The 22,927-nt window shown below is 35.0% G+C and overlaps 1 protein-coding gene across 2 annotated transcripts in view; it reads right to left on the reverse strand.

Moving 5' to 3' along the window:
- Positions 1-2,310: 2,310 nt before the first annotated feature.
- Positions 2,311-22,927, reverse strand: part of GALNT3 (polypeptide N-acetylgalactosaminyltransferase 3) — a 46,796-nt gene continuing 26,179 nt past the window's right edge. For both annotated transcript variants that reach the window (XM_011958026.1, XM_011958027.1), the window contains 9 exons: positions 19,347-19,519; positions 16,378-16,527; positions 13,823-14,057; positions 13,230-13,347; positions 11,534-11,734; positions 9,419-9,550; positions 9,111-9,212; positions 4,251-4,403; positions 2,311-3,413 (listed from right to left, as the gene is read on the reverse strand). In XM_011958026.1, coding sequence (XP_011813416.1) covers positions 3,291-3,413; positions 4,251-4,403; positions 9,111-9,212; positions 9,419-9,550; positions 11,534-11,734; positions 13,230-13,347; positions 13,823-14,057; positions 16,378-16,527; positions 19,347-19,519 — 1,387 coding nt within the window. In that variant the 3' untranslated portion in view covers positions 2,311-3,290. The remainder of the gene's footprint in view (positions 3,414-4,250; positions 4,404-9,110; positions 9,213-9,418; positions 9,551-11,533; positions 11,735-13,229; positions 13,348-13,822; positions 14,058-16,377; positions 16,528-19,346; positions 19,520-22,927) is intronic.

Consider the following 22,927-nt stretch of genomic DNA (forward strand, 5'->3'; position numbering starts at 1 on the left):
CCTTCACAGATATTCTATTGTAGAGTCAAGGCCTTTTATTGGAGTATGAACTGGTTTCTGGGAGTTCTGCAAACATCTTTCCTGCACAAAGCATACTAAAAATGCATTGTCTAAAGATATTTATTTCTGCTGTCTTTAAAGTGAATTGTGAAGCAATCTGAATACAGCATCTTCTTAGATTTTTGTTTTCCCTATCTTTTAAAATTCTCATCTACACATAACAGCATTTTAAAAATGATTTGACTTTTTTCTAGCCTTTCTTACAAAGTCATCCTTGTCCTTTTTGCACTTATATTTTGATGGTATATAAAGTACTTAACTAAATTGTCCAAGACTAGTCTCTGGTAATATAGGGGCTTAAAAAAATCTATCATCATTGGTTATAGTAATGGGCAATTTTAGTGTGTTGCTTATTTTCTCCTATAGTTAACAGTGTGATCCCCTCTCAGATTTCAGTGGACGCCCATCAGGTTAACCCTAGTGGATTTGGCAGTGCAGCTTACCAACCTAGAGTTCTGAGGACTTGGTCCTCTGAAATGAAGGCAGCATGCCAGGTCTTCTGTAGCAACCAGACCATTTGCCATGGCAGCTTCAAATTGAGCAAGAATTCCACAATTTCACACTTGAGTGCAGTTAAGTCTCAGGTGGATGGCAGCCAGGCTCCATAAATAACTCCCTGTTATCATTGTTCCAAAACTCAGACTTTTAAAAGGCACTGCCTACCCTAAAGGTCCAGTCCTTAATGACATGATTTGTATGAAACTTGAGCAATAGCCTGAGGCTGCCAAATCAGGTAAGAAGGACTTTCTCATAATAATATCAACCTAATCTAAGTAGATTTCAGTTGGATCATGATATGACAACATATGAGTGATACATGCAGGGCACTCACTTTGTTTTTTTAAAAAATATTCTTAAGTTCATTTATAAAATATGTTTGATAAATAATTTTGTGTTCAGGGATACAAGCTCTAAGAGAAATATATGCTCATGGATATTCATGCCTACTGGTACTATCTACTTTAAAATTATTTGCCTTTCTTTCTGACCCATGAGACATAGCTCAAAAGCAATAACAAGCCTTACTCTGTCTACCAGCACTTCTGATATGGTTTGGCTGTGTTCCCACCCAAATGTCATCTTGAATTGTAGCTCCCATAATTCCCACATGTTGTGAGAGGGGTCCAGTAGTAGATAATTGAATAATGGGGGTGGTTTCCCCCACACTGTTCTTGTGATAGTGAGTAAGTCTCACGAGACCTGATGGTTTTATAAGGGGAAATCCCTTTCACTTGGTTCTCATTCTGTCTTGTCTCCCAACATGTAAGACATGCCTTTCACCTTCCACCATGACTGTGAAGCCTCCCCAGCCACACGGACCTGTGAGTCCATCGAACCCATTTTTCTTTATAAATTATCCAGTCTCAGGTATGTCTTTAACAGCTGTGTGAAAATGGACTAACACAACTTCTGGTAGAAAATTAGGCACATAATACACATTAGTTGAAATAATCAACTGGAGAATGTAGGCTTTGTTGTTTTTTTTTTTTTTGAAAGAGTCTTGCTCAGTCACACAAACTGAAATGCAGTGGTGTAATCATAGCTAACTGTAGCCTCAATCTCCCAAGCTCAAGCAATGCTCCTGCCTCACCTTCATGTATAGCTGAATTACAGATATGTGCCATCACACCTATCTAATTTTATTTTTAATTTCATTTTTTTTATTTTTACGTTTTGTAGAGATGAGATTTTGCTGTGTTGCCCAGGCTGGTCTGGAACTCCTGAGCTGAAATGATCCTCCCACCTTTTCTACCAAAGTGCTGGGATTAGAGGCTGAGCCACCATATCCAGCTCAGAATGCAGGCTTTTTAATACAAATTCAGACCTACAAACAAACAATGAGAAGATGGGGTCAATAACCAACATATGCTCTTTTTTGTACAGCTGAGGCTCTGCCAGTTTTAAAATATGAAACCAATCACACTTTACTTCTGGAACAAGAATACAGTAGATCTAAATATAAAATGACCAAAACCAAAAAAAAAGTATTAAATCTCCTAAGCAAGCATCAATTTTTTTAAAAAAAAGTCATCTATCAGATGCTCAAGGAAAAGTATCAGAAATTAACACAAAATTTTCTAAATATTGAACACAGAAATTTTGCTATTCCTCATTTTTTGTGCCTCAGGAAATATCTGATGGCTTTACAAACGATAGGTGCTTAGAAATTCAGCATACAAAATTCATTTTCTCCCACCTATTATCAATTATAGATTTTACCCAAAAGAGGAAAAACACTTAATCAAATAATTACAATAGTGTTGAGGATTTTTTATTGTGTTTTCCATATAGATAAAAAATAAGGCTTTTTGATGAAAAGAATCCATTACAAAGTCAAAAATCCATTACAATTATAATTAAATCAGTAACAAAATTTAGCTTTAAATGAGTCAAGTATTCTGCATTTGAAATTTAATATCACAAACATTCAAGATTAGTGAATTTTGGTAAGAAAAAAAACACTAGCAGAAAGGAAAAGGGCACCTTTTCAACAGATAGTAATTTATAAAAGTGTTTTTAAAAGTGCTTTGGGAAAACACACAGTATCGTTACTTAAGAAAAGTCATTTAAGGAAGACTTAAGTGCTTCAAGTGGAGTGGGTTGCAGACTAAAAAATGTTTTAAAAATTGCCAAGAAATTTAAGTGTTAAAAATACTCCTCTCCTTATTCAGTTTCATGTTTAAAGAAACATTTAACAGACAAGTAAACCAAAGGCAAAAAAAATTCACCTGCATTTTAAAATAATAAATTCTGGATCTGTAAAAGCTCTTGGTTTGTACAGAGGCCAATGCTGACCTTCACTGATCTATTTCTATATAGTTAAAAAAATACAGTAACAAATCTTTCTTCCTATCCCCCCAAAAAACTAGGGGAAATATTTTAAATTGTGAGTGTGTGAATGTAGCTATATGTATCCCTAAGTGTACAAAACACACAAACATCACTTTACTTCGAAAATTATTTTCATCACACTGTAAACATCTCTTCCCCTACATCTGGACATTTTGAAATAGTCTTTGGTATTACTAGTTACTGTGCTTTGAAACAGAAACTTGCAGGATTTCTGTAGTAGTGCTACATAGATATTTTAAGATATAAATAAGAAAAAATGCACTTGGAATAAGTTACATTTAGCTGCTTTTGCATAATTTTCAAAACCTACAGTGTATGCCTAGTCACAGTTTTATGAGAAAGAATGTCTCCTTTTTCAACTTAATTTTAAGGAACACTTAATCATTTTGGCTAAATATCCATTTTTGGAGTGGATCTGATGGGTTGCATGACACTAAACTTGGATGCTCTCCATTTGCTGAAAGGCACATTTTTAAGAATGGATTGTATAGAAGTTGATCCTAGAATAAAAGGAAACGACAGACATTAAATTTCAAGACTCATAGTTAAGTGATAAATATGAAAAAGATTTTATGGCTTCATTGAAGCAAACCTAATAGTAAATCTTTCTAAGGTGAGCCATGTCTGATAAACTCTTTTTGGCTTCTAGTGTAAATGCCACCTTTTTAAGCTACTACTGTTCAATTAGTAAGGTATTATATAATGAAGAGAGGCAGACAGAACAAGGTTTGAATCACATTTTCAAACAAGAAGTATTCCCTTGATATATCCGTAAGTGACAAACTCTTAAAAACATCATAAATCATAAAAGCTAGTGTTAAGGTTTTCTAGTATTGCACAAAACAATGTTCAGGTAATAATTGCTACGATACAGCTAAGCCTTAAACATTTTTAAAAACAGAATAGACCTGTTATGTATTCTCTGAATTCTAGATTCTTGAAAAAGTGCTAAAACAGGGTAGAAAAAAATTAATCTCTTCAAGCGAGAAGATATAATAATTTTTCTTCTCTCTGCCAGAAAAAAAAATATGGCTGTTGCCAAAAGCATTATAAGAAACCCTAAATAGTAAAAAGCAAGCGACTAATAATAATTCACAGAAGTGCTGTTCTGCATATATCATGGTTCAACCAAGCAACTGAATTTTTTGCTACTAAGAGTACTTAATTCATAGATATATTCTCTTATCACATGGGTAGAAACACATAATAACAAAGTTAATAAAGAGAGAGAAATTCTGATAGATAATATTAATGTACCATGTTCCACTCATTTTCCCAGATAAGCAAGAAGAGCTAAGAAAAACAGTTAAAGAGATGAATTAATTGCACTGAGGTACCTTCTGGATCTCCCATATCTGCTCTCCAGTGACAACTGTCTTGTGACCTTTGTAGGTACATGCCTTCAGTTGAACGAGACCTTGGGCAGCATGAAGACATAATTCCTTCTGGATGTTGTGCCGGATTTCATGTTGAGCAGAGTATTCAAAGTACTATGGAAGGAATACACTGTTATTGACAAAAGCAGCCCATGCGCTCAGTTGAAAATAAATAAATAAATCAGCACCTCATTAAATAAGGAAGTCATTTCTATTTCAACAAAATAATACAATAAAAACAGTTATCAGAAACATACACTGAGTTTTTATGATAGACGATACAATAGCCTTCCTTCATCAACAGTTGGTTACTTCATTAAGAAGGTACTGTCTTCCTCCCATACCACAAGTTGGAAGTTATCAAGGAGAATGGAGACTACCCCAGGCATTCCTCAGAAAAGGGAATGAAGAGCTAATAAGCACCTTAATTGCCTCTCTCCCACAAGTGTTCCATTGCTCTTCTTCATCTCAATTAAAGGTGTTTTCACTAAACTAGTTCAGGGTGTTCACCATGCCTCAGTTTTCTCACTTGAAAATGGGTAATTTAATAGTTCCTACCCCATAGGGTTATGAAGATAAGTGGGTTAATACATATAATACACTTAGAACAATGACTGGCACATGGTGAGTTTTCATACATTTTAGCTATTGTTACTATTGACGCTTCTCTTTCTCCACATATCCAAGTAATTCGTCCCTTCCCATCCATTCTTACTTCCGTGTACTCACTTCTGTTACTCAGACTCTCAGAATTTTACTGAAACACCTACAGCTACCTCCAGTTTCTGTTCCTATCATCCAGCAATCCAATCTGCTGCCAGATAGTCTTTTATAGCATTGGTTTGATCCCTGACTGCCCTTGTTTAAGTGAATCACTACTGTTGCTCAGATAAAGTCCACACACCTTAATTGGTACATGAAATCTTTCATTTTTGATCTTGCATCAACCATTGCCCCAGTTATATATTATGCTTCTTTCACACAATTCTACCAATCAGAACAGTCTTAATTCTAAGACTTTGCTTTACAGTCTGTCCTCTGCCTGGAATATATTTTTGACCCTTTTCTGCCTGGCTAACTCCTTTTTAATCCTTCAAGAGCCAACTCAAATATTACCTTCCTTCTTTGGCTTTGCCTGAATTTGCCCTGCTGCACAAAATTACACTCTTTTCAAGGTTCCCATTGTACATCAGACATAACTTCTCTAGCACTGTATTAGAATTGTGTGTGGTATATAGAGCGGGCTTCCCCATAGACTGAAGTCAGGCAATTTATCGAGTCATAAAACCCATTGCAAATCCAATATTCCATAACATTGACATTATAAAGATAAAATAAGTTAACATAATTGATTTTCAATAATGAAATAATTAGTAGGAGCACTAATATTTGTTAAGTCCTTATTACATGCTAGGCAGGCACTGTGTTAAACTCCTTATGTATATTAGAGCAGGCACTCTACAAACATTTGCTGAATTCACAGAGCCACATATCTTGAGTTTCCCTACTCTTAGTCTCATGCTTAATTTATCTCCGCCCACAAGCAAAACATCAGTCATTTTTATAACTAGTAGTTCTTCAGATGGAAACACTGGAAGGAAATGGGTTTAGATGATGAAAATAGCATTCTAGCTATACTTGGCTAAGAAAGAGAAGCCTTAAGATCTCAAAGATCGTAACAAAGGCTGTCAAGTATTTTACCCATTATTAAAAAGTCATTAAAATAAAAATGATAAAAAATGGAAAATATTGAAAGTACTTTAGTAACAAAAAAGAGCACATAAATGAATAGCTAAGAATGTTGGAGAGGCCCATTACTTAGAATGAGTAGAGAAAGTGGAAGAGGCAAAGCAGTAAACATAATCAAGTTATAATGACTCAAACTACATTGCTCTAGTAATACTGGCCAACCTAGTCACATAACCAAAGTATGTATTTTTACTTGGCATACATGAATACTGTTACAATGAAGTTTTATGCTATAAAGACATTATCTGATCCAAAGTAAAAGGAAACATGAAAAATGATCAAGTTATATAATATTACGAAATTTTAGCACTCAGGGAACTGAAATTTTAAAAACGGTTTAAGTGCAATGCTTGATTAAAAATAAAATGTCAAGGAAATGAACCAAAATAAAATCAATAGCTGTGTTAGGGTAGCAAAAGCCAAATTTTTCTATTTAATATGTACACCAGATAATATTTATTCTCCTGTTCAAAACTCTTCAACCATTTCTGTCAAACTCAGAATTAAGTCCAAGTTTCTTAATGGGGCCTGTTAAGCCCTACATGATCAGGTCCTTATCAATGTCCCTGACCTCATTTCCTACTCCTCTTTGCTAGACCACTCTGTTCTAGGCACACTGGCTGTCTGCTTTCTCCATGTATCTGCCTCTAGGCCTCCACCCTTGGAAATCCTTCCTCCAAGATGAGCATCTTTTCCTGGAACACTCTCTCAAAGTATTCAGGCCTCTACTCTAAGGTCGCTTTTCCAAAAAGGTCTTCCTTCACCTCTTAAAATAACTACCCCACCCCAAAACACACTATTTTCTTACCTGCTATATTTTACTTCATGCCCAAAACTACATATTTTTTTCTTTGTTCCTGTGGAACATAAGCTCCACAAGATCAGGAGCTTTGTCTTTTCACTACAGTAACAGTCAGTACAAGCTACTTTATAGATTCTAAACAAATATTTATTGAAAGAATATGTGAATTTTTCCCATCCCCCAATTTCCAAAAGATAGCTATATTCTATTTAAAATGTAAACATATTTTTGATACAGAGCTATTATAAAGCTGTTATTATCTTTACGACAATAACAGAAAAATGGAAAAAGGCAACGTGTACAATATATCTTCAGCTTTTAAGATAAAATAAATGTAATGCTAGAAGAAGCCTAAGAGAAATTTGTAAGGATTTACATTTAGTGATAAGATGTTTACAAATGCAGAGATATTTCCTTTTGCTCAAAATCTTAATTTTTACAAGCATAGATCAGTGTTATTTCCATAGATGCAATTATTTATGTAACTATTTTTCTTCTAATATATGAAGGGTAAGAACATTCTTAAAAAGATGCATATAGATTTATGCACATACACATATATGTACAGATTTTGTATATAGATATAGGTATTGATGTATGTATGTCTATATGTGTCCATATATATCTCCATCCTATTTCAGAATTACACCTTAACCATCCAGCAATAGATCCAGTTCACCAGCTCTGGTTTCTGGGCATCTGTATCATCTGCCCTCAGCAGAAAGACTGGTTTAGGTGAATAAGGATTAGAACTAGATTAAGCTGAGCCTAATGGGTAGGAAGAAATACAGAAGAGGATGGACCAGGAGATAAACCGGTTCTTTTTTCCTAAAACTGACATCTCAAAGTTTTGTCCCATTAAAATAGGACATCATGGATATTAATTATTGCAAAACTCCTCCACACACATCTTGGACTCTACATCGAAATAACTGCAATGCCCATAAGAGATACTCCAGGCTCTTCTCTTCAGTTCACTTTCCTTCACATTCTTCTTATTCTGTTGCCATTCCCAACAGCCACCTCACTAGCTCCTACCTACTTTTTTTTTTTTTTAATGTTTTCAAATGTCATCTTTCTCAGGAAAATGTGTGGCACCCACTCTCATTCAGATGCCCTTTTCTATACCCCGAGAACACTCTGAATGCTTTATCCTCAGAACTGCTGGTTTACCGATTTCCTAAAGGAGTTAGAGTCTAAATAGCTTGAACTCCTCAGAGTATATGGCATGCAGGGCTCACTCAATTAATTTGTTGAATGAACAAATGAGAGAAATAGTCTAATCTTTCCAAGAGTTAATTTGCAAAAGGTAAGGAAAGGAAGCTTAAAAAACCAGAAACTTTGTATATAACATGTTCTCTACCCATAGGCACGTAAATAGTAATATTTGACATTTGAATCTTAATCAGTAAAATCGTCAAAGGTAGTAAAGCAGGGATGTCACTAATCAAGGAGAATCGTCCTCTTTTATTGGAGAAGGAAGAACATATTGAAATAATATTGTGGCCCACAAAATTAATGTATAATGCTCTATTTTGTTATTAACACTTGAAGTAATTTGTGATTCAATCCAGTTATATGTGGCCTTTATGTGTAAACTTGCAAAATTACCATGCCAATAGTCATGCAAAAGTCAAAGCATCAAAGAGCTACATAGAAGTTTCTTTTTAAAAAAAAATTCAAATGGTATTATTCTATTATTTTCTCATTTTCCTTTTTTTTCTTTCTTTTTTGGTTTGTTTGTTTGTTTTTGAGACAGAGTCTCACTCTGTCACCCAGGCTGGAGTGCAATTGCGTGATCTCGGCTCACTGCAACCTCCACCTCCGTGGTTCAAGCAATTCTCCAGCCTCAGCCTCCTGAGTAGCTGGGAACACAGGCATGCACCACCACACCAGGCTAATTTTTGTACTTTTAGTAGAGATGAGGTTTCACCATATTCTCCAGACTGGTCTCGAACTCCTGGCCTCAAGTGATCCACCCACCTTGGCCTCCCAAACTGCTGGGATTATAGGCGTGAGCCACTCTGCCCAGCCTCCTTTTTTTTTTTTTCTTCTTAGAATGGTTAAGCTACTCAAATTGTTTTCAGAGCCAGAGTAAAAACCAAAAAAATATTCATCAATATCAATTGCCAAACTCAGTCCAAAAACATTTCACACACCAGCTTACCCAAGTATAAAGCTGCTTTGGGACTTCTGAAATATAGGTAACATCTCACTTGTGCTTGTAAATGCTTTACAAGTGAAGGATTTTTAATGCAGTGAGTGCTCACCTGGTTTCCCCCAAGTCCATGACATGTATACATAATTAATGGTTTGCCTCCTTGATTGTTTTCTCCAACATCCAGACATAGAGGCTGACCAACGCTTTTAATCTGAAGGAAAATTTTCAAGTTATGAAAAGTTTTTTAATCCATGTGGTTTATATATTTTTAAAATAATTTAGAAAGTAATGTTAATGATTATAATGTAAAATCTCAAAAGCAATAAACCAGAAAGTATTTCAGCAATTTTCTTAGAACCACATAAAGGTTGGTGGCAAGGAGTATATTAAGTACAAAAGGAACAGGAAAATACTCACATATCCAGATATAACAGGATTAAGGTCTGGCACATACACCTCTGGATAAATATTGTTCAGATACCATGTAAAATTTTTACACTGAAGGCGGTGTTTTATTTCAAATCTTTTTGAAAGATCACCAAATGCTTTCTGTAGAAAGATGAGAAATGAAGGGAATGCTTAATTAAAACAACATTGATAAAGTACTTAAAATGCTACTATTTGTATTTCTATTCAGGTATTTAAAAAAATCCATGCTAAAAATTCAAGAGGCAATTCAACAGCCTTCATCATTCATTCAAGTAAAAAGTATGCCTGCCTGTTCATTTCTGGCTTTAAAAGACAGTCAAGACCACTTCAGTGCTGATTAAAATACTAAAATGATGCTATTTTATTCTTCATTTGTGCCACAAACATTTCCTACAAGACAAAGATTTCTAGTAAAATGTTGTGAGCAAAGTAATGGTGGTAGGCGCATCCAAAATTGTTCCCAACTTTATACCTAAAAGTGATCTGCAAAGTGAGATGTGAGAAATCAGGTAAAGATAAACTGTGCCAATACACAATGCAACTTCTATCTCTTCTCCATCGAGATCACAGAAAACCACCAGCAAGAAATAACCCACTGGGAGTAATTTTTCTAGTTTCAGGATGTTGCTTGTTCTTAAGAATATCCCCAACTGAACCTTTAGTATAAAAAGGCAATTTTCAAGTTAAATGAATTTTATTTTCCTTTATTTTAAGGGACTAAGAAAACAATTTAAAAAAAAACTATTATTAAACCTCAAGGTATCTGACCTACAGGCAAAATATTAGAGAAAAAGTACATGTAATATCTAAATGTATGCAAAAGTAAATACTCAATCTTATCAGTTCAACTAAAGAAAACATTTTCTTATGCCAACTTTGATGTCCTGAACCCAGGCATTTCAGCAAAAAGTATGAGTCTTTAGGACTTCTGGCTAGCTTATTACATTTACCATGTAGATCTATGTGTCCTGTGGTAACAAACAGGTATTTGCTGACTCATGTGCCCCTTTGTGGGGGACAAGCAGAGCATAAGCTTCATTTAGTGCCCACTTGCCTGCTTAGCCAAGTGCTATTGTGCAGTACACAATCTGTCCAATTTATCTTCACGGCCTTGGGTAAAAAGATAGCAATCTAACTCAATAGTGCTCTGAATTTGCATCCTAACAGGGAGATACTGGAGACCAAAGAAAAGGCGAAAGAGGTAACCAAATCGTTCTTTACCACAACAGTCAAAATATTGATACCCTTGACTCCCAATAAATACTCCACCTTCCCTCGCCCTGCAAATTAGCACTATTTCCTATAAAGAGATGAGTACTATTCACTGAAGCATGGTCTTAAACTATCTAGTTAATTTACCTTATCTAATATTAGTAAGAGTATTGGAACTCACTTCTAATATATTAGGTTTCATGATTCTGCAGAACAGAATCTATTTATGGCAGGTTAATAACAAGAGTACCATATATTTGTTAGCACTTATCACTTCCTTATTTCACAGTCACACTGGGAGAGAGGCAGGACGTATATTTCATCTCTTAAAACACGGAAGGAGAGAAAAGCGACATGTTAAGCATGCACTCCATGTCCAGTCACCTTGCAGCCACTCTGTGAAGTGCCTTCCCTATTTTATATTATCAAAGGCTTTGCCAAAGTAACATCTCCAGTAAGTAGTGAAACTAGAGCTTGAAAAAAAAAAAGGCTTGACACTCCTGGTTTATTCTCATGCCACATTAAGGCACTGTATCTCCAGTGCAAAAAGTCACTTAGAACCTTTATTTAGGTGTTATATCTCCTAAAACCAGTAAAAACAGTTCTACTCAATTTTCTTCGAGTAAAAAAAAAAAAAAAGAAAAAGAAAAAAAAGAAATATCTTTCATATTAAAAACATCAAGTAGAATTCCTGATTTTTAAAAAGTAGTTTATTTAGCTTTTTTCTTAAAAAAGGAAACTCGGATTCCTAAGTCATGTACTTTAAGAGTTAAAATTAAAAATCTACTTTCACATTTTTTTGATGTTTTGTACTTGAGATGAATTGAAGCAAAAGGACATGTGAAATTGTTATAAGTTTTATTGCAATTTAACTACCTAGCTTTAACTTACTTGTTTAACAATTTTTGCTGCATCTGTATTTCTCCTATAAAATATTTCCTTGTATTCATCCATCCAGACTTCTGCAAGGCGAACTTGGTTTCTAGCAATCACCTGAGTGCCTTTTGGAAAGCTATGAGGGCTTTTGCTGCGAAAAACATGTCCAACAACAGAGCAAGGCATAATCTCCAACTGCCCACCACATTGCCATACCTGATAATTAATGATATTTGTTTAAATTTACAGTATTTTAGAAAAATCAAATTGTTGCTTTTAAGTTCACCTTTAAGATATTATGAAAAACAAAATTAAAGAAGAGATTACAATATTACAAATACTCTCTGTCCCCTGCCATTTCAACTTAAGTTCTTAAATGTAAGGAATTATTTCATTAAATGGCATAGACACTAAAGATAAGAGAAGTGCATTTTCAGTAAGTTAACAAAATGGTGATTTCAGATTTTTCATAAAAATGAATTCCAGGCTTTTGTTTTTGCAAATAATTATGTAAGCTCTCTAATATGCACAAAAAACTACAGGCTCTTACGCATTTGACTTCGTCTGAACTACTGACATAGTCACTTCACTTAAACTAGAGTTTCTCTTCTAAGCTTGGGTAGAAGTGGACTCAGACCCTATTTACCTCTTGTATATTCAATTTGGTAACCAAGAAAACAATTCCAGATGGCTATTATCACCAATGACCATTCTATTGAACTTGCAAAGTAGTGGATGATTATTTAAAAATTCATGCCAATTTAGAGATAAAATGTCAAAAAAACCCTTATTTGCATTAATGTTAAATAAAATGGCAAATCATGAAATCAATGCCTTTTCACTTAAATATCTTAATAATTGACTCTGCCATAGTTACCAACCAAAGAATCAGAAAATAAGTCATATTTAATACTATGTGCTAGTAGTAGAGCAAGTGATTACAATCTCTTTCTCTCCTTTCTTTCTTGAACAAATGAGAAGACTCAGTGATACGTTCAATTTAACAAACTGTGCCTGTGACCCAACATGTGCTAGGGGTTGGAAATACTGAAATAAATAAACAAGACCCGGCCATAAGCAGTTCAAACTTGGCTGAGATCATCACTGCCAGTATGTGATGGAGCCAGAGCCAAAACTTAAATCTTCTAACTCCTAGTTCAGTTCAGTTCTTTTTCCACTACATTCCAGCCTAAGAGATGAAAAATGAATGATAAAGTTACTGCAGAAAATGAAGCTCATGAAATCAAATACGTAAGGTACATACGGAGTCTACCCAAAGCCTTTTTTCATATTAACTTATGTATAGAAAAAATCCAGCTCATTCAATCCAAACAGTTAAGTCCAATTCCTTTAAAATTATTCATAAATGTTTTTCCATTCTAACTCCCTTGATGATCAACTCATTTCCTGAAGCACTAGATTTAATTATATTTATCTTGGCTGGAATTCAGTAGCTACAAGTGCATTAATTGGTGTTATTGCCTGGACACAGGAGTTTAACTGATTCCTCTTGTTACATTGGCAACAATGAACAAATATATTAAGTTACATATTAAAATAAAATATTCTTATTCCATAATTTCCAGCAATTAAGTTTTAGAAAGCACAAAAAGTAGAGTGCGCACATCTGTAATCATCTGTACCAGCCAATTAGAACACAATATATTTCATTGTTTAATATATCTGCAATATTTAATTTCCATAAACTTACTCTGAAAGACATTTCTATATTTTCACCTCCCCAGATTTCCATTTCTTCATCGTAACTTCCAAGATACTCAAAATATTCTTTTGATATGGAAAAAAGTCCTCCTGCAAAAGTGGGTGTTCTGAAAAATAACCCATTGTCAAATTTTGTTATAAAAACTAAACAAGATAAAAAAGCATATTTTAAGAACTGAATCAAATTAAAAAAATTAAAGCCATATCACATTTTCAAAGCTTTTATTCAGATTATAAAAACTAGAAATGCTATCTTCAAAGTCAAGATTTTTGGGGTGGAGGGGAGTACCTCGTGTCTGCTCCCATTGGAGCACACTTAAATGTCTTCTCCTCATCATGCTTTAAGATTTTTAAGTAATGATTGATGAGGAGGACATAAGAGCTCACTTACTGCTACCTCTTACTCAGCAACATCATGTGTAAGTGAGTACACAAATGAATGACTTTTAGATTCTCTTTATATAGAATATGTGTGTTCTTTATCAATTACCTCAGAGGCAATTGCTATAAAGCAAACAGTGTGTACGTATTCAATGTATGGTACAGGGTGTAAATATAAAACTCTGAGAGCAATCATCTTACTTAATTGGGTAGGTTTCATCTTTCCTTCTTTGCTTCTCATGATCAGGAAGTGACTCCCAGCCAAATGAAAGACTCCAGTCAAAATTTCCACGGTTATGGTTACTTCCATAAGGAGAAGGTTTGCTGAATTCAAACGTGTTCAGATCTATGGATGCAATATCTGGACTCACGACAGCTGTGTAGTTCTCAGCTATTCTGGCCAACAGAGGTTCTAACCAACCATAGAAACACTCACCTGGAGGGAAGAGAATTTTAACTAATTCAATAAAAACAATGAAGTTTTTTATTTAGTTATTTAGGTGAAGGTTTACAGAGAAATGTGAATAACAGAGTCAATTTGTGTTTTGAACATGTATATAATGGAGACTTCTTTCTCCCTCAGATTTATTGACATATAACAGACAAATAAAAATTCTACATATTTACAGTGTGTATCATAGTGTTTATATATGTATACATTGTAAAATGATTATTACAATCAAGCTAATTAACATATCCATCACCTTATCGGCCTATGGAGTGGGTGGTTAAGAACATTTAAGATCTACTCTTAGCAATTTTTGAGTAGACACTACATTATTATGAATTACAATCACCACATTGTACAATTGATCCCCAGAAGGTGAGATTTCTTAAAGGTTTCTTGTGATGAGATGAAGGTAGGATGAAAAAGGTGAAACAAGATTCAGTACAGTTAGAAAAACTTCCCTATAGATGATGACCTTCTTTCTTCTACAAAAGATGCAAAATAACATTAGTGTATTTAAAGTTTAGATGATGTGTTAAAATGACCTATGAATCAAAGGTAGCTTTTTGCTGTTCCACATCACCTGGCCCTAAACGTGTTCTGATTTATTTAAACTTGTGTCTCCCTGAGTAAAGTACGGTAATTGAAATTTTCATTTATCTGACTGGGTCTTAGGAGAAAATAAGGAGTCAGTATAAATTCTAATTTTAGCAACTAGAAAAGAAGGATCATTCAAAGCTGCCCCAGACCTAATATAAAGGGAGGGCCAAGGAGCCAAGGAATTTCATGCTGTGATAGGTCTAGGCCCTGCTCACAGGCCAGGCTGTTTTATACAACACACAGCAAGTTCAGCCAATGAATGTGCTGTCCTATTCTGGGCTCCACACAAAGCAGTATTTGGCAGTCACGGTCCAGGAGGACCATCAGACACATTCACCCAGTGGGTAGTGGGTAAGAATGTCCAGTATGATCTTATTGTAATTTTGAACAAGGAGAAGAAACACCAGACGATGGTATTTTCCTTTTTAAAACACCTCTCTAGGATTACCTTTAGTCTTCTCTTCATTTTCTAAATGTCTGGTATTAAAAGAGAACTGAATGTGATGGCTCTAAGCAACCCAAGCACATGCAAAAGCCCTTCTGTAATGATCAGTGTGTGCTCAAAACCAGTAATTGGGTGAAACATAACCTAAGCACTGGCCAATTCAAAGCTAGACATTCATAGAGTATAGCCCACTAAAATCAAAGCTCAAGGGACTAAATGACATTTTAGTAATAACTAGCATGCATATGACACATTGACTCTAAAAATGCTTTCTAAATACTTTTAAAAATTTGACTCTGAAAAAAATTAAAGGACAAAGAAAAACCAACAGCAACAAAGTCAAACAAAAATTGACAATGTTTATGTAACAGATACCAAAGAAGATGGGATGGGGCACCCCTAACCTGGGATAAAAACTATATATATAAACATATTTTGGTTTTGTGGGGTTTTTTTGAAAATTCGCAGACACCTTTTTATGCCAAGGAGTCTGCAAATTAAAAAAGAAAAAAACTAAAATATAAAAAAGCAGCAGTACTAGGAAAAAGTTTAATGGTAGGGTGGATTACATTCATTCATTCATTCATTTTGAAATGGAGTGTCACTCTGCTGCCCAGGCTAGAGAGCAGTGGCACAATCTCAGCTCAATGCAACCTCTGCCTCCCAGGTTCAAGTGATTCCCATTCCTCAGTCTCCCTAAGAGCTGGAATTATAGGCACACGTCACCATGCCTGGCTAATTTTTGTATTTTTAGTAGAGATGGAGTTTTACCTTACTGGCGAGGCTCATCTTGAACTCCTGACCTCAAGTGATTCACCCATTGTGGCCTCCCAAAGTGCTGGGATTACAGGCATGAGCCACTGTGCCCCGCCACATTTAAATAGTAAATAAGCTTTCACTCAAAGTGTGGGAATCAAGAAAAACAAAACAACAAAGAAAAAAAAACCTTTTTTTTTTTTTAAACAGAAAAGAAACATGGAAAAAAAATGGGGCAAGGATAACTGGCTGGAACAGCTAGTAACTGGAGAAACATTAAAGTTGAGGAAACTTAAACACAAAGGAGGTAAGAATTCTGCGTAAGTGAAAGGAATTTTCTCCGCTGAGCTGTTATCTGCTTGGGCTGTCATTGCTATAATCACCAGTTGAAAACGCTGTTAAAGAAAATGCAGTTAGGTATTTAGAAAAGAAGAGGCTTCCTTACCTTTCAAATTAGAGAGAGAGGGAGGGAAAATGTTACAACCATATCCATACATATATACTTACAGTGAGCATCTAAAAATGTGAGCGTTTCAGCTGTTGCGACTGTTGCTCCTAGCAACCGAGCAGTGATCAGACCTTTTCTTTCTCTTTGTCTGACTATTTTTACTATAGAAAATTGTTTTACATATTCATCTAGTTTATCATGTAAGTACTCTGTAAGGAAAAACAAATCAGAATTAATTCTTTCTAAATTTATTTTCATATACAGCTTATGAAAGCTAATGAAACCACAGAGTAATGATCCTTCCAAATTCATAATCTTAACAGTTGCATGTGTCCTTCCAGTGAAATGAAAATTTTAACTCCTTACTGGGGAAAAAGGCTAGCTATGCAAATGATCACTACTGTAACACATAACACTGTAACACATACTTATTCTGTACACTTCCTATCGATAAATATAATGTGTTGGGAGGGAAGTGAGAACCTTCAAATGGAGTCAACCCTAGCTGTTCAGAAGACTCATTTAGAGGTCTGAGAAGACTGACTATAAGAGTGAAAGATATGGAATTTGGTCAAAAAGATATTCAGTGCTTTGATATTAGTATTTAAATCTGGAAATCTTAAAGAAAAATATCAAATATCAAAAGACCTCTGATATTTAACTAAGGATCAAAATAATTTAAGATCAAAATGTTGAGACAAGTCAGAAAGTCCACAGCTATAGCATTTTGAGACGATTCCTAAATTTGTGAAAGCTTTGGAGTCTCCTGACGGAGTTTTATTTAGTAAAATATGAACCAGGCAAATTTTAGTATTGGGTATATACTTTAAGATATTCAATATCCCAAATTGGATAAGGTTTGTAATAAGCAAAAACTGAGATCATAGGTTTTAAAAGAGTTATTAACAAATGTCAATCAAGTGTTGTTTTTTGTTTGTTTGGTTTCGTTTTGAGACAAGGCCTTGCTCTGTCGCCCAGGGTGGAGTGCAGTGGCACAACTCACTGCAACCTCTGCCTCTGGGCCGCAAGCAGTTCTCCCAGCTTCCCAAGTAGCTGGGACCACAGGCATGTGCCAACACGCCCAGCTAATTCTTCTTTTCTTTTCTTTTTTTTTTTTTTTGAGATGGGGTTTCATCATGTTGCCCAGGCTGGTCTAGAACTCCTGAACTCAAGCTATCTGCAGGCCTCAGCCTCCCAAAATGCTCAGATTACAGGTTGAGCCACTGCGCCCAGCTGTTCGTATTCTGAAACAACTTCTTAAGCCTGCTTTTCACAATTACATTTTTGATTTCTTATTGAGTACAAAATACAGTTCTTCAAGCAGCCTTCGTGGGCCCAAAACATAGCCTCAAAAAGATTTGGGAATGTTAAGAAAATCAATAAATGTCCTGGGGTAAAAGTTTTCTTCTGCCAGATTTTAGAAGCAAATGCAGATGACTTTGACTTTATCTGTGATAATATAACCTTTTTTTCAATTCTCCAGTAGTTCAGTTAAGAGAGCTGCTTATTTAAAGCTTAAACATTCATAAGAGAGGTAAGTGCAGGAACAACCCTTGTGGAAAAATAAATCTATCTAAACACTGTTATCTCAGAGTGATAGATTAACTTTTTAACACCTTCTAACTACCTCAAAATAATTCTCAGATTAAGCTTTTAACACCTTCTACCTCCCTCAGATATAATTCTCAGAAAGACAAGCAGAATTGTAACTCATCTTAAATATATAATCATAAACATTTTCTGTTTTGAGACTTCTAAAAATTTCAACATTCTTGATTAGAATTATTTTAAATGGAGTTACTACAGATTCCTTCAATATACCCTCTCACTGTTGGAATTTGTAAAAATAAAAATTTTAACTTACCCACAACACATGAACTTTCTGTAAATTTATATCTGCCCCCTAAATTTATCTCCCATGCACACCCTTTATTTGGGAGGTTGAGAACAGAAAGCTACATGAAATCAGATCCCCTGATTTCACTTTATAGCACAATTACTTTTAGCTGTGTGACCTTGAGCAAGGAATTTTACCTTTTCTGTGTCTCAGTTTATTCAAGATGAGGATAATAGGACTTACCATCACAAGACATTGATGGAAGGATAAAATGAGACATCTGCCCTTCAGGAATCTGACTCCAAACTTGGATTTATTAAGGAATAAATTTTGTAATCATTGAAATAATATGTATCTGTTTGATACAATATTTAAAATACTTATGATGTTTGAAAATTTACAAGTTAGAGTATTTGTTAAATTAGACTTGTGATTCCATTTAAAATGTGTAATTTAGTATTTGACTTCCAATTTTAAGTGTAAATGTACTAAAGAATTTGGCTAACCTGGTAAGTAATATTGGAATATTTAAGAACAATGAAATAAAATAGAACACGGTGACTCTTTAGTGATTTTTAACTATTCATTTATATTATTGATATATTATTTATATTAATGCATTTAGACTTTAAAACAACTCTAGAAGTTATGTACCAGTTTTGTATTTCCTCAATTTTAAGCTACACAATTGGATTCTTCTTATAATCAATTTCTTATAATCAATGGCATGTTAAGTGTAATTAGCTGTGGGTTTTCTCTAGTAATTTATAAATTAACGACATATAATACATTTGATGAAATATAGCATTATTCCCATTTTACTGATAAATCACGGCAGAGAGGTTTAGTAACTTGCCCAAGTCATATAGTTGGTTAGGAAAATAGCTGGGATTCAAATCAAGGCAGCCTGACTCAAAGGCTCAAGTCTGTGCTCTTAACCTCCATGTCTTACAATAATAGTCTCACATTGAGGACTACACAGTTATGAATAATGGTGTTTCATACATTTCTGCATTTGAAAATATTTGAATATGTCCATCCTTGGATTCTAATTTCATTCAGCATACCCACTATCCAAACTATTATATTCAAGCTCTGAGATGGCATAGAAAGAGCACCATATAATCAAGTAGACTTTGGATACCACCATATGGATTTGGGAAACAATCTAATTTGCACGTGCTTTCTTACCATCTACACTAGCATCATCCACCAAAATGATTTCCTTCAGCAGTATTGCAGGTGAAGAATAGAGCACACTGTGGACAGTTCTAAGCAACGTGGACCACGCTTCATTATGAAAAACTATTATGACGCTGGTGGTGGGCAGGGGAGGGCAGCGCTTAAATTTTTGTTCAATACATCTAGAAGAAGTCAAAGAAGTAGAAAACAATTATAAATTTTATTATTTTATTTCACAGCTATACCATTGCTAACATTATCATTATTGAATACTTATCACTGAAAAATGATAGTTTTCTTCTATGTAATATAATCTCAATGCTATATAAAATGTAAATAAATCAAAACAAATTTTTTACAAGCAAATCACTCACCCAGAGATGATGTCCACCAACAGAGATGGCAACACATCAAGAATTACAACATGTTATTATAGCATTCCCAATAATATAATTTTAAATACAAACATCTTAAATAATGAAAATAACCTACAATGAGACAGCATGTAAAAATGACAAATCCTTATAATTGCTCAAATAAAAACCAAATTTTTCTTATTTCATGCAGAAATCATCCATTTTTCATATTTGCAACTTTAAAAATTGTACCACCTTATTAAATTTTGTTTTGTTTTGTTTTGTTTTGACCGAGTCTTGCTTTGTTGCCCAGGCTGGAGTGCAGTGGTGTGATCTCGGCTCACTGCACGCTTCACCTCCCAGATTCACGCAATTCTCCTGCCTCAGCCTCCCAAGTAGCTGGGACTACAGGCACCCACCAGTAGGACTACCACGCCCAGTTAATTTTTTGTATTTTTAGTAGAGACGGGGTTTTATCATGTTAGCCAGGACGGTCTCAATCTCCTGACCTTGTGATCTGCCCGCCTCGGCCTCCCAAAGTGCTGGGATTACAGGCGTGAGCCACTGTGCCCAGCCTATTAAATCATTTTTATAAAGATCATCTTTAATTACATATTTACCTAAGTATGTAATGTAGGTTTCTTATTTCCTAGGCTTATTAAATCAATTTACTTAATCTGCATACAGAATCAAAAGGGAAAAAATAGCTTTACTGTAAAACCTATGTTCTTCTTAATATTATTTAAATTTACTCATGGAGATAAGAGCCCAACACCCTTCAGTTGCTCTGCCAGGGCCAATGGGGAAACTGTAGCTTCCAGTGTGATATTAGGGGCCTGAGAAAACCACCCTAAAAAAAGATACACAAATTATCCCATTAATTACTTTCATAGTCATACCTCAACAGGAATGTCTCTGATACCCTTTTCTAACAGCAAGTCTTTCGAATGGAATATTTGTAGTGATAAAAAAAAGAGTTGGATTGGAGCAAAATATCAAGAGAAGATGTCAACAACAGATTAGAAAAAGGAGAGGATGGGTTCTGAGTGAAAGTGGCATTGCTCTCCAGTTTCTTCATGATTTCAAAGCATGATACAGGTGCACGGGCAGAAAAAATAACCATCTTCATCATTCATAAATAAAAACAAATTATTTACTCTAAATTGAATTTTTGATAAACTACCAATTTAAAAAAAGCTCAAACACAAACTATTCATATACACACTTGAACCACAATTACACAGAAATAAATAACTAAATATAAGCTTATATTTTGAACCCATAAAAGTTTATAACCAACATAAACTAGAAGGAAAAATTCCATAGTATGGTATTTTATTTTTAAAGGAAAAAAAAAAGAGGAAACTCTTGATTTGTTATAAGCATTTTGAGGAGAAAGTGAAATTCTAGTTTAAGATTTTTTTCCTACCTTTATTTGCTATGTAGTTAACTAATATAGTATTAATCAATAATTATAAAATGGTTTTGAAGATTTAAAGTGTAAAATTTCACAAAAATTCATACTAGTAAAATGTTATCACTTTAATCTTGCAAAAGTTTCCATCAGTTTAAACTAGGATTTATTTGCTTAACTGACAGTTACCAATATCAAGTAAAAATGTCATGTTATATCATTAATATAAGTAATAAAATTTCACAATATAATTTCATAATCCATTCATTTTGAAACAATTAACATGTTAAATGTATGCTCTGAAAATTATTTTACACTTTTAAAATAGTGCAATTAAAATAACTTGCCAAAGCGACTGTATCATTCCAGTCAAACCATTTGAAAAACCTGGCACATAGAAACATGCCTAAATTATCAGTCACATGACCATCTGGCTTTGGAAGAAACTAGATCTGTATTTCTAATGAGCATGGAAAACATTAGCAGTTTTTCAGAAAATGTGTTATTTGCTGATACTGGCTACATTCGAAGTACAAAACAAAACTTTTTTTTTTTTTGAGACAGAGTCTTGCTCTGTCACAAGGCTGGAGTGCAATGGTGCAATCTTGGCTCACTGCAACCTCCGCCTCCCGGGTTCAAGCGATTCTCCTGCCTCAGCCTCCCAAGTAGTTGGGACTACAGGTGCACATCACCACGCCCAGCTAATTTATGTATTTTTAGTAGAGATGAGGTTTCACCATGTTGGCCAGGCCAGGTGCGGTGGCTCATGCCTTTAATCCCAGCACTTCGGGAGGCCAAGGCGGGTGGATCATGAAGTCAAAAAACAAATCTTTACCACCTGTACAAACCCTGTCCAAAGTAAGAAATAATTAAATCTTCAACTCCAACCAAAAAATGTTGTTAATGTGCTTACTTGTTTTTCACTTACTTAGTGATTAACACTATTGAAAAAGTATTGCAGCTTCTTAATGCTATATTGGGAGAAAAAAGCTCATTTTGAGCTGTCACTGATTGTCATGTCAAAAGAATAAAAATCAATCAGACTAGAATAGCTCAACAGAAATCTAAGTTACACAGTTTCAACGTTAAGGGACTCATATAGTTGGATCCGGTATTGATAATCCTAAATCTAGAAAAACCTCAGTGAAACAATAGACCAAAAGTTATCTTCAAGTTCACTGCCAAATGTAATTCTCTAATATCCAGAAAGCAAAGCAAAATACATAGGCATTGTTTGCTTCCAGTTTGCTTATCTTGTACTCTTTTTTTTTTTTTTTTTGGGAGATGGAGTTTCATTCTTGTCGCCCAGGCTGGAGTGCAATGGCACAGATCTCTGCTCACGGCAACCTCCGCCTCCCAGGTTCAAGCGATTCTCCAGCGTCAGGCTCTCGAGTAGCTGGGACCACAGGCACACAGCACCCTGTCCAGCTAATTTTTGTATTTTTAAAAGAGATGGAGTTTCACCATATTGGCCAGGCTGGTTTCGAACTCCTGACCTCAGATGATCTGCCCTCCTCGACCTCTTAAAGTGCTGGGATTACAGGTGTGAGCCACCGAACCTGGCCTATCTTGTACACTTAAAAATCTACTGAGGGGCTGGGTGCAGTGGCTCACGCCTGTAATCCCAGCACTTTGGGAGGCTGAGGTGGGAGGATCACTTGAGGTCAGGAGTTTGAGACCAGCCTGGCCAACATGGTGAAACTCCATCTCTTTTAAAAATACAAAAATTAGCCGGACAGGGTGCTGTGTGCCTGTGGTCCCAGCTACTCGGAAGCCTGATGCTGGATAATCGCTTGAACCTGGGAGGCGGAGGTTGCAGT

Source organism: Colobus angolensis, unplaced genomic scaffold, assembly GCF_000951035.1.
Source record: "Colobus angolensis palliatus isolate OR3802 unplaced genomic scaffold, Cang.pa_1.0 Scaffold456, whole genome shotgun sequence".
In the NCBI taxonomy this organism is placed as follows: Eukaryota; Metazoa; Chordata; class Mammalia; order Primates; family Cercopithecidae; genus Colobus; species Colobus angolensis.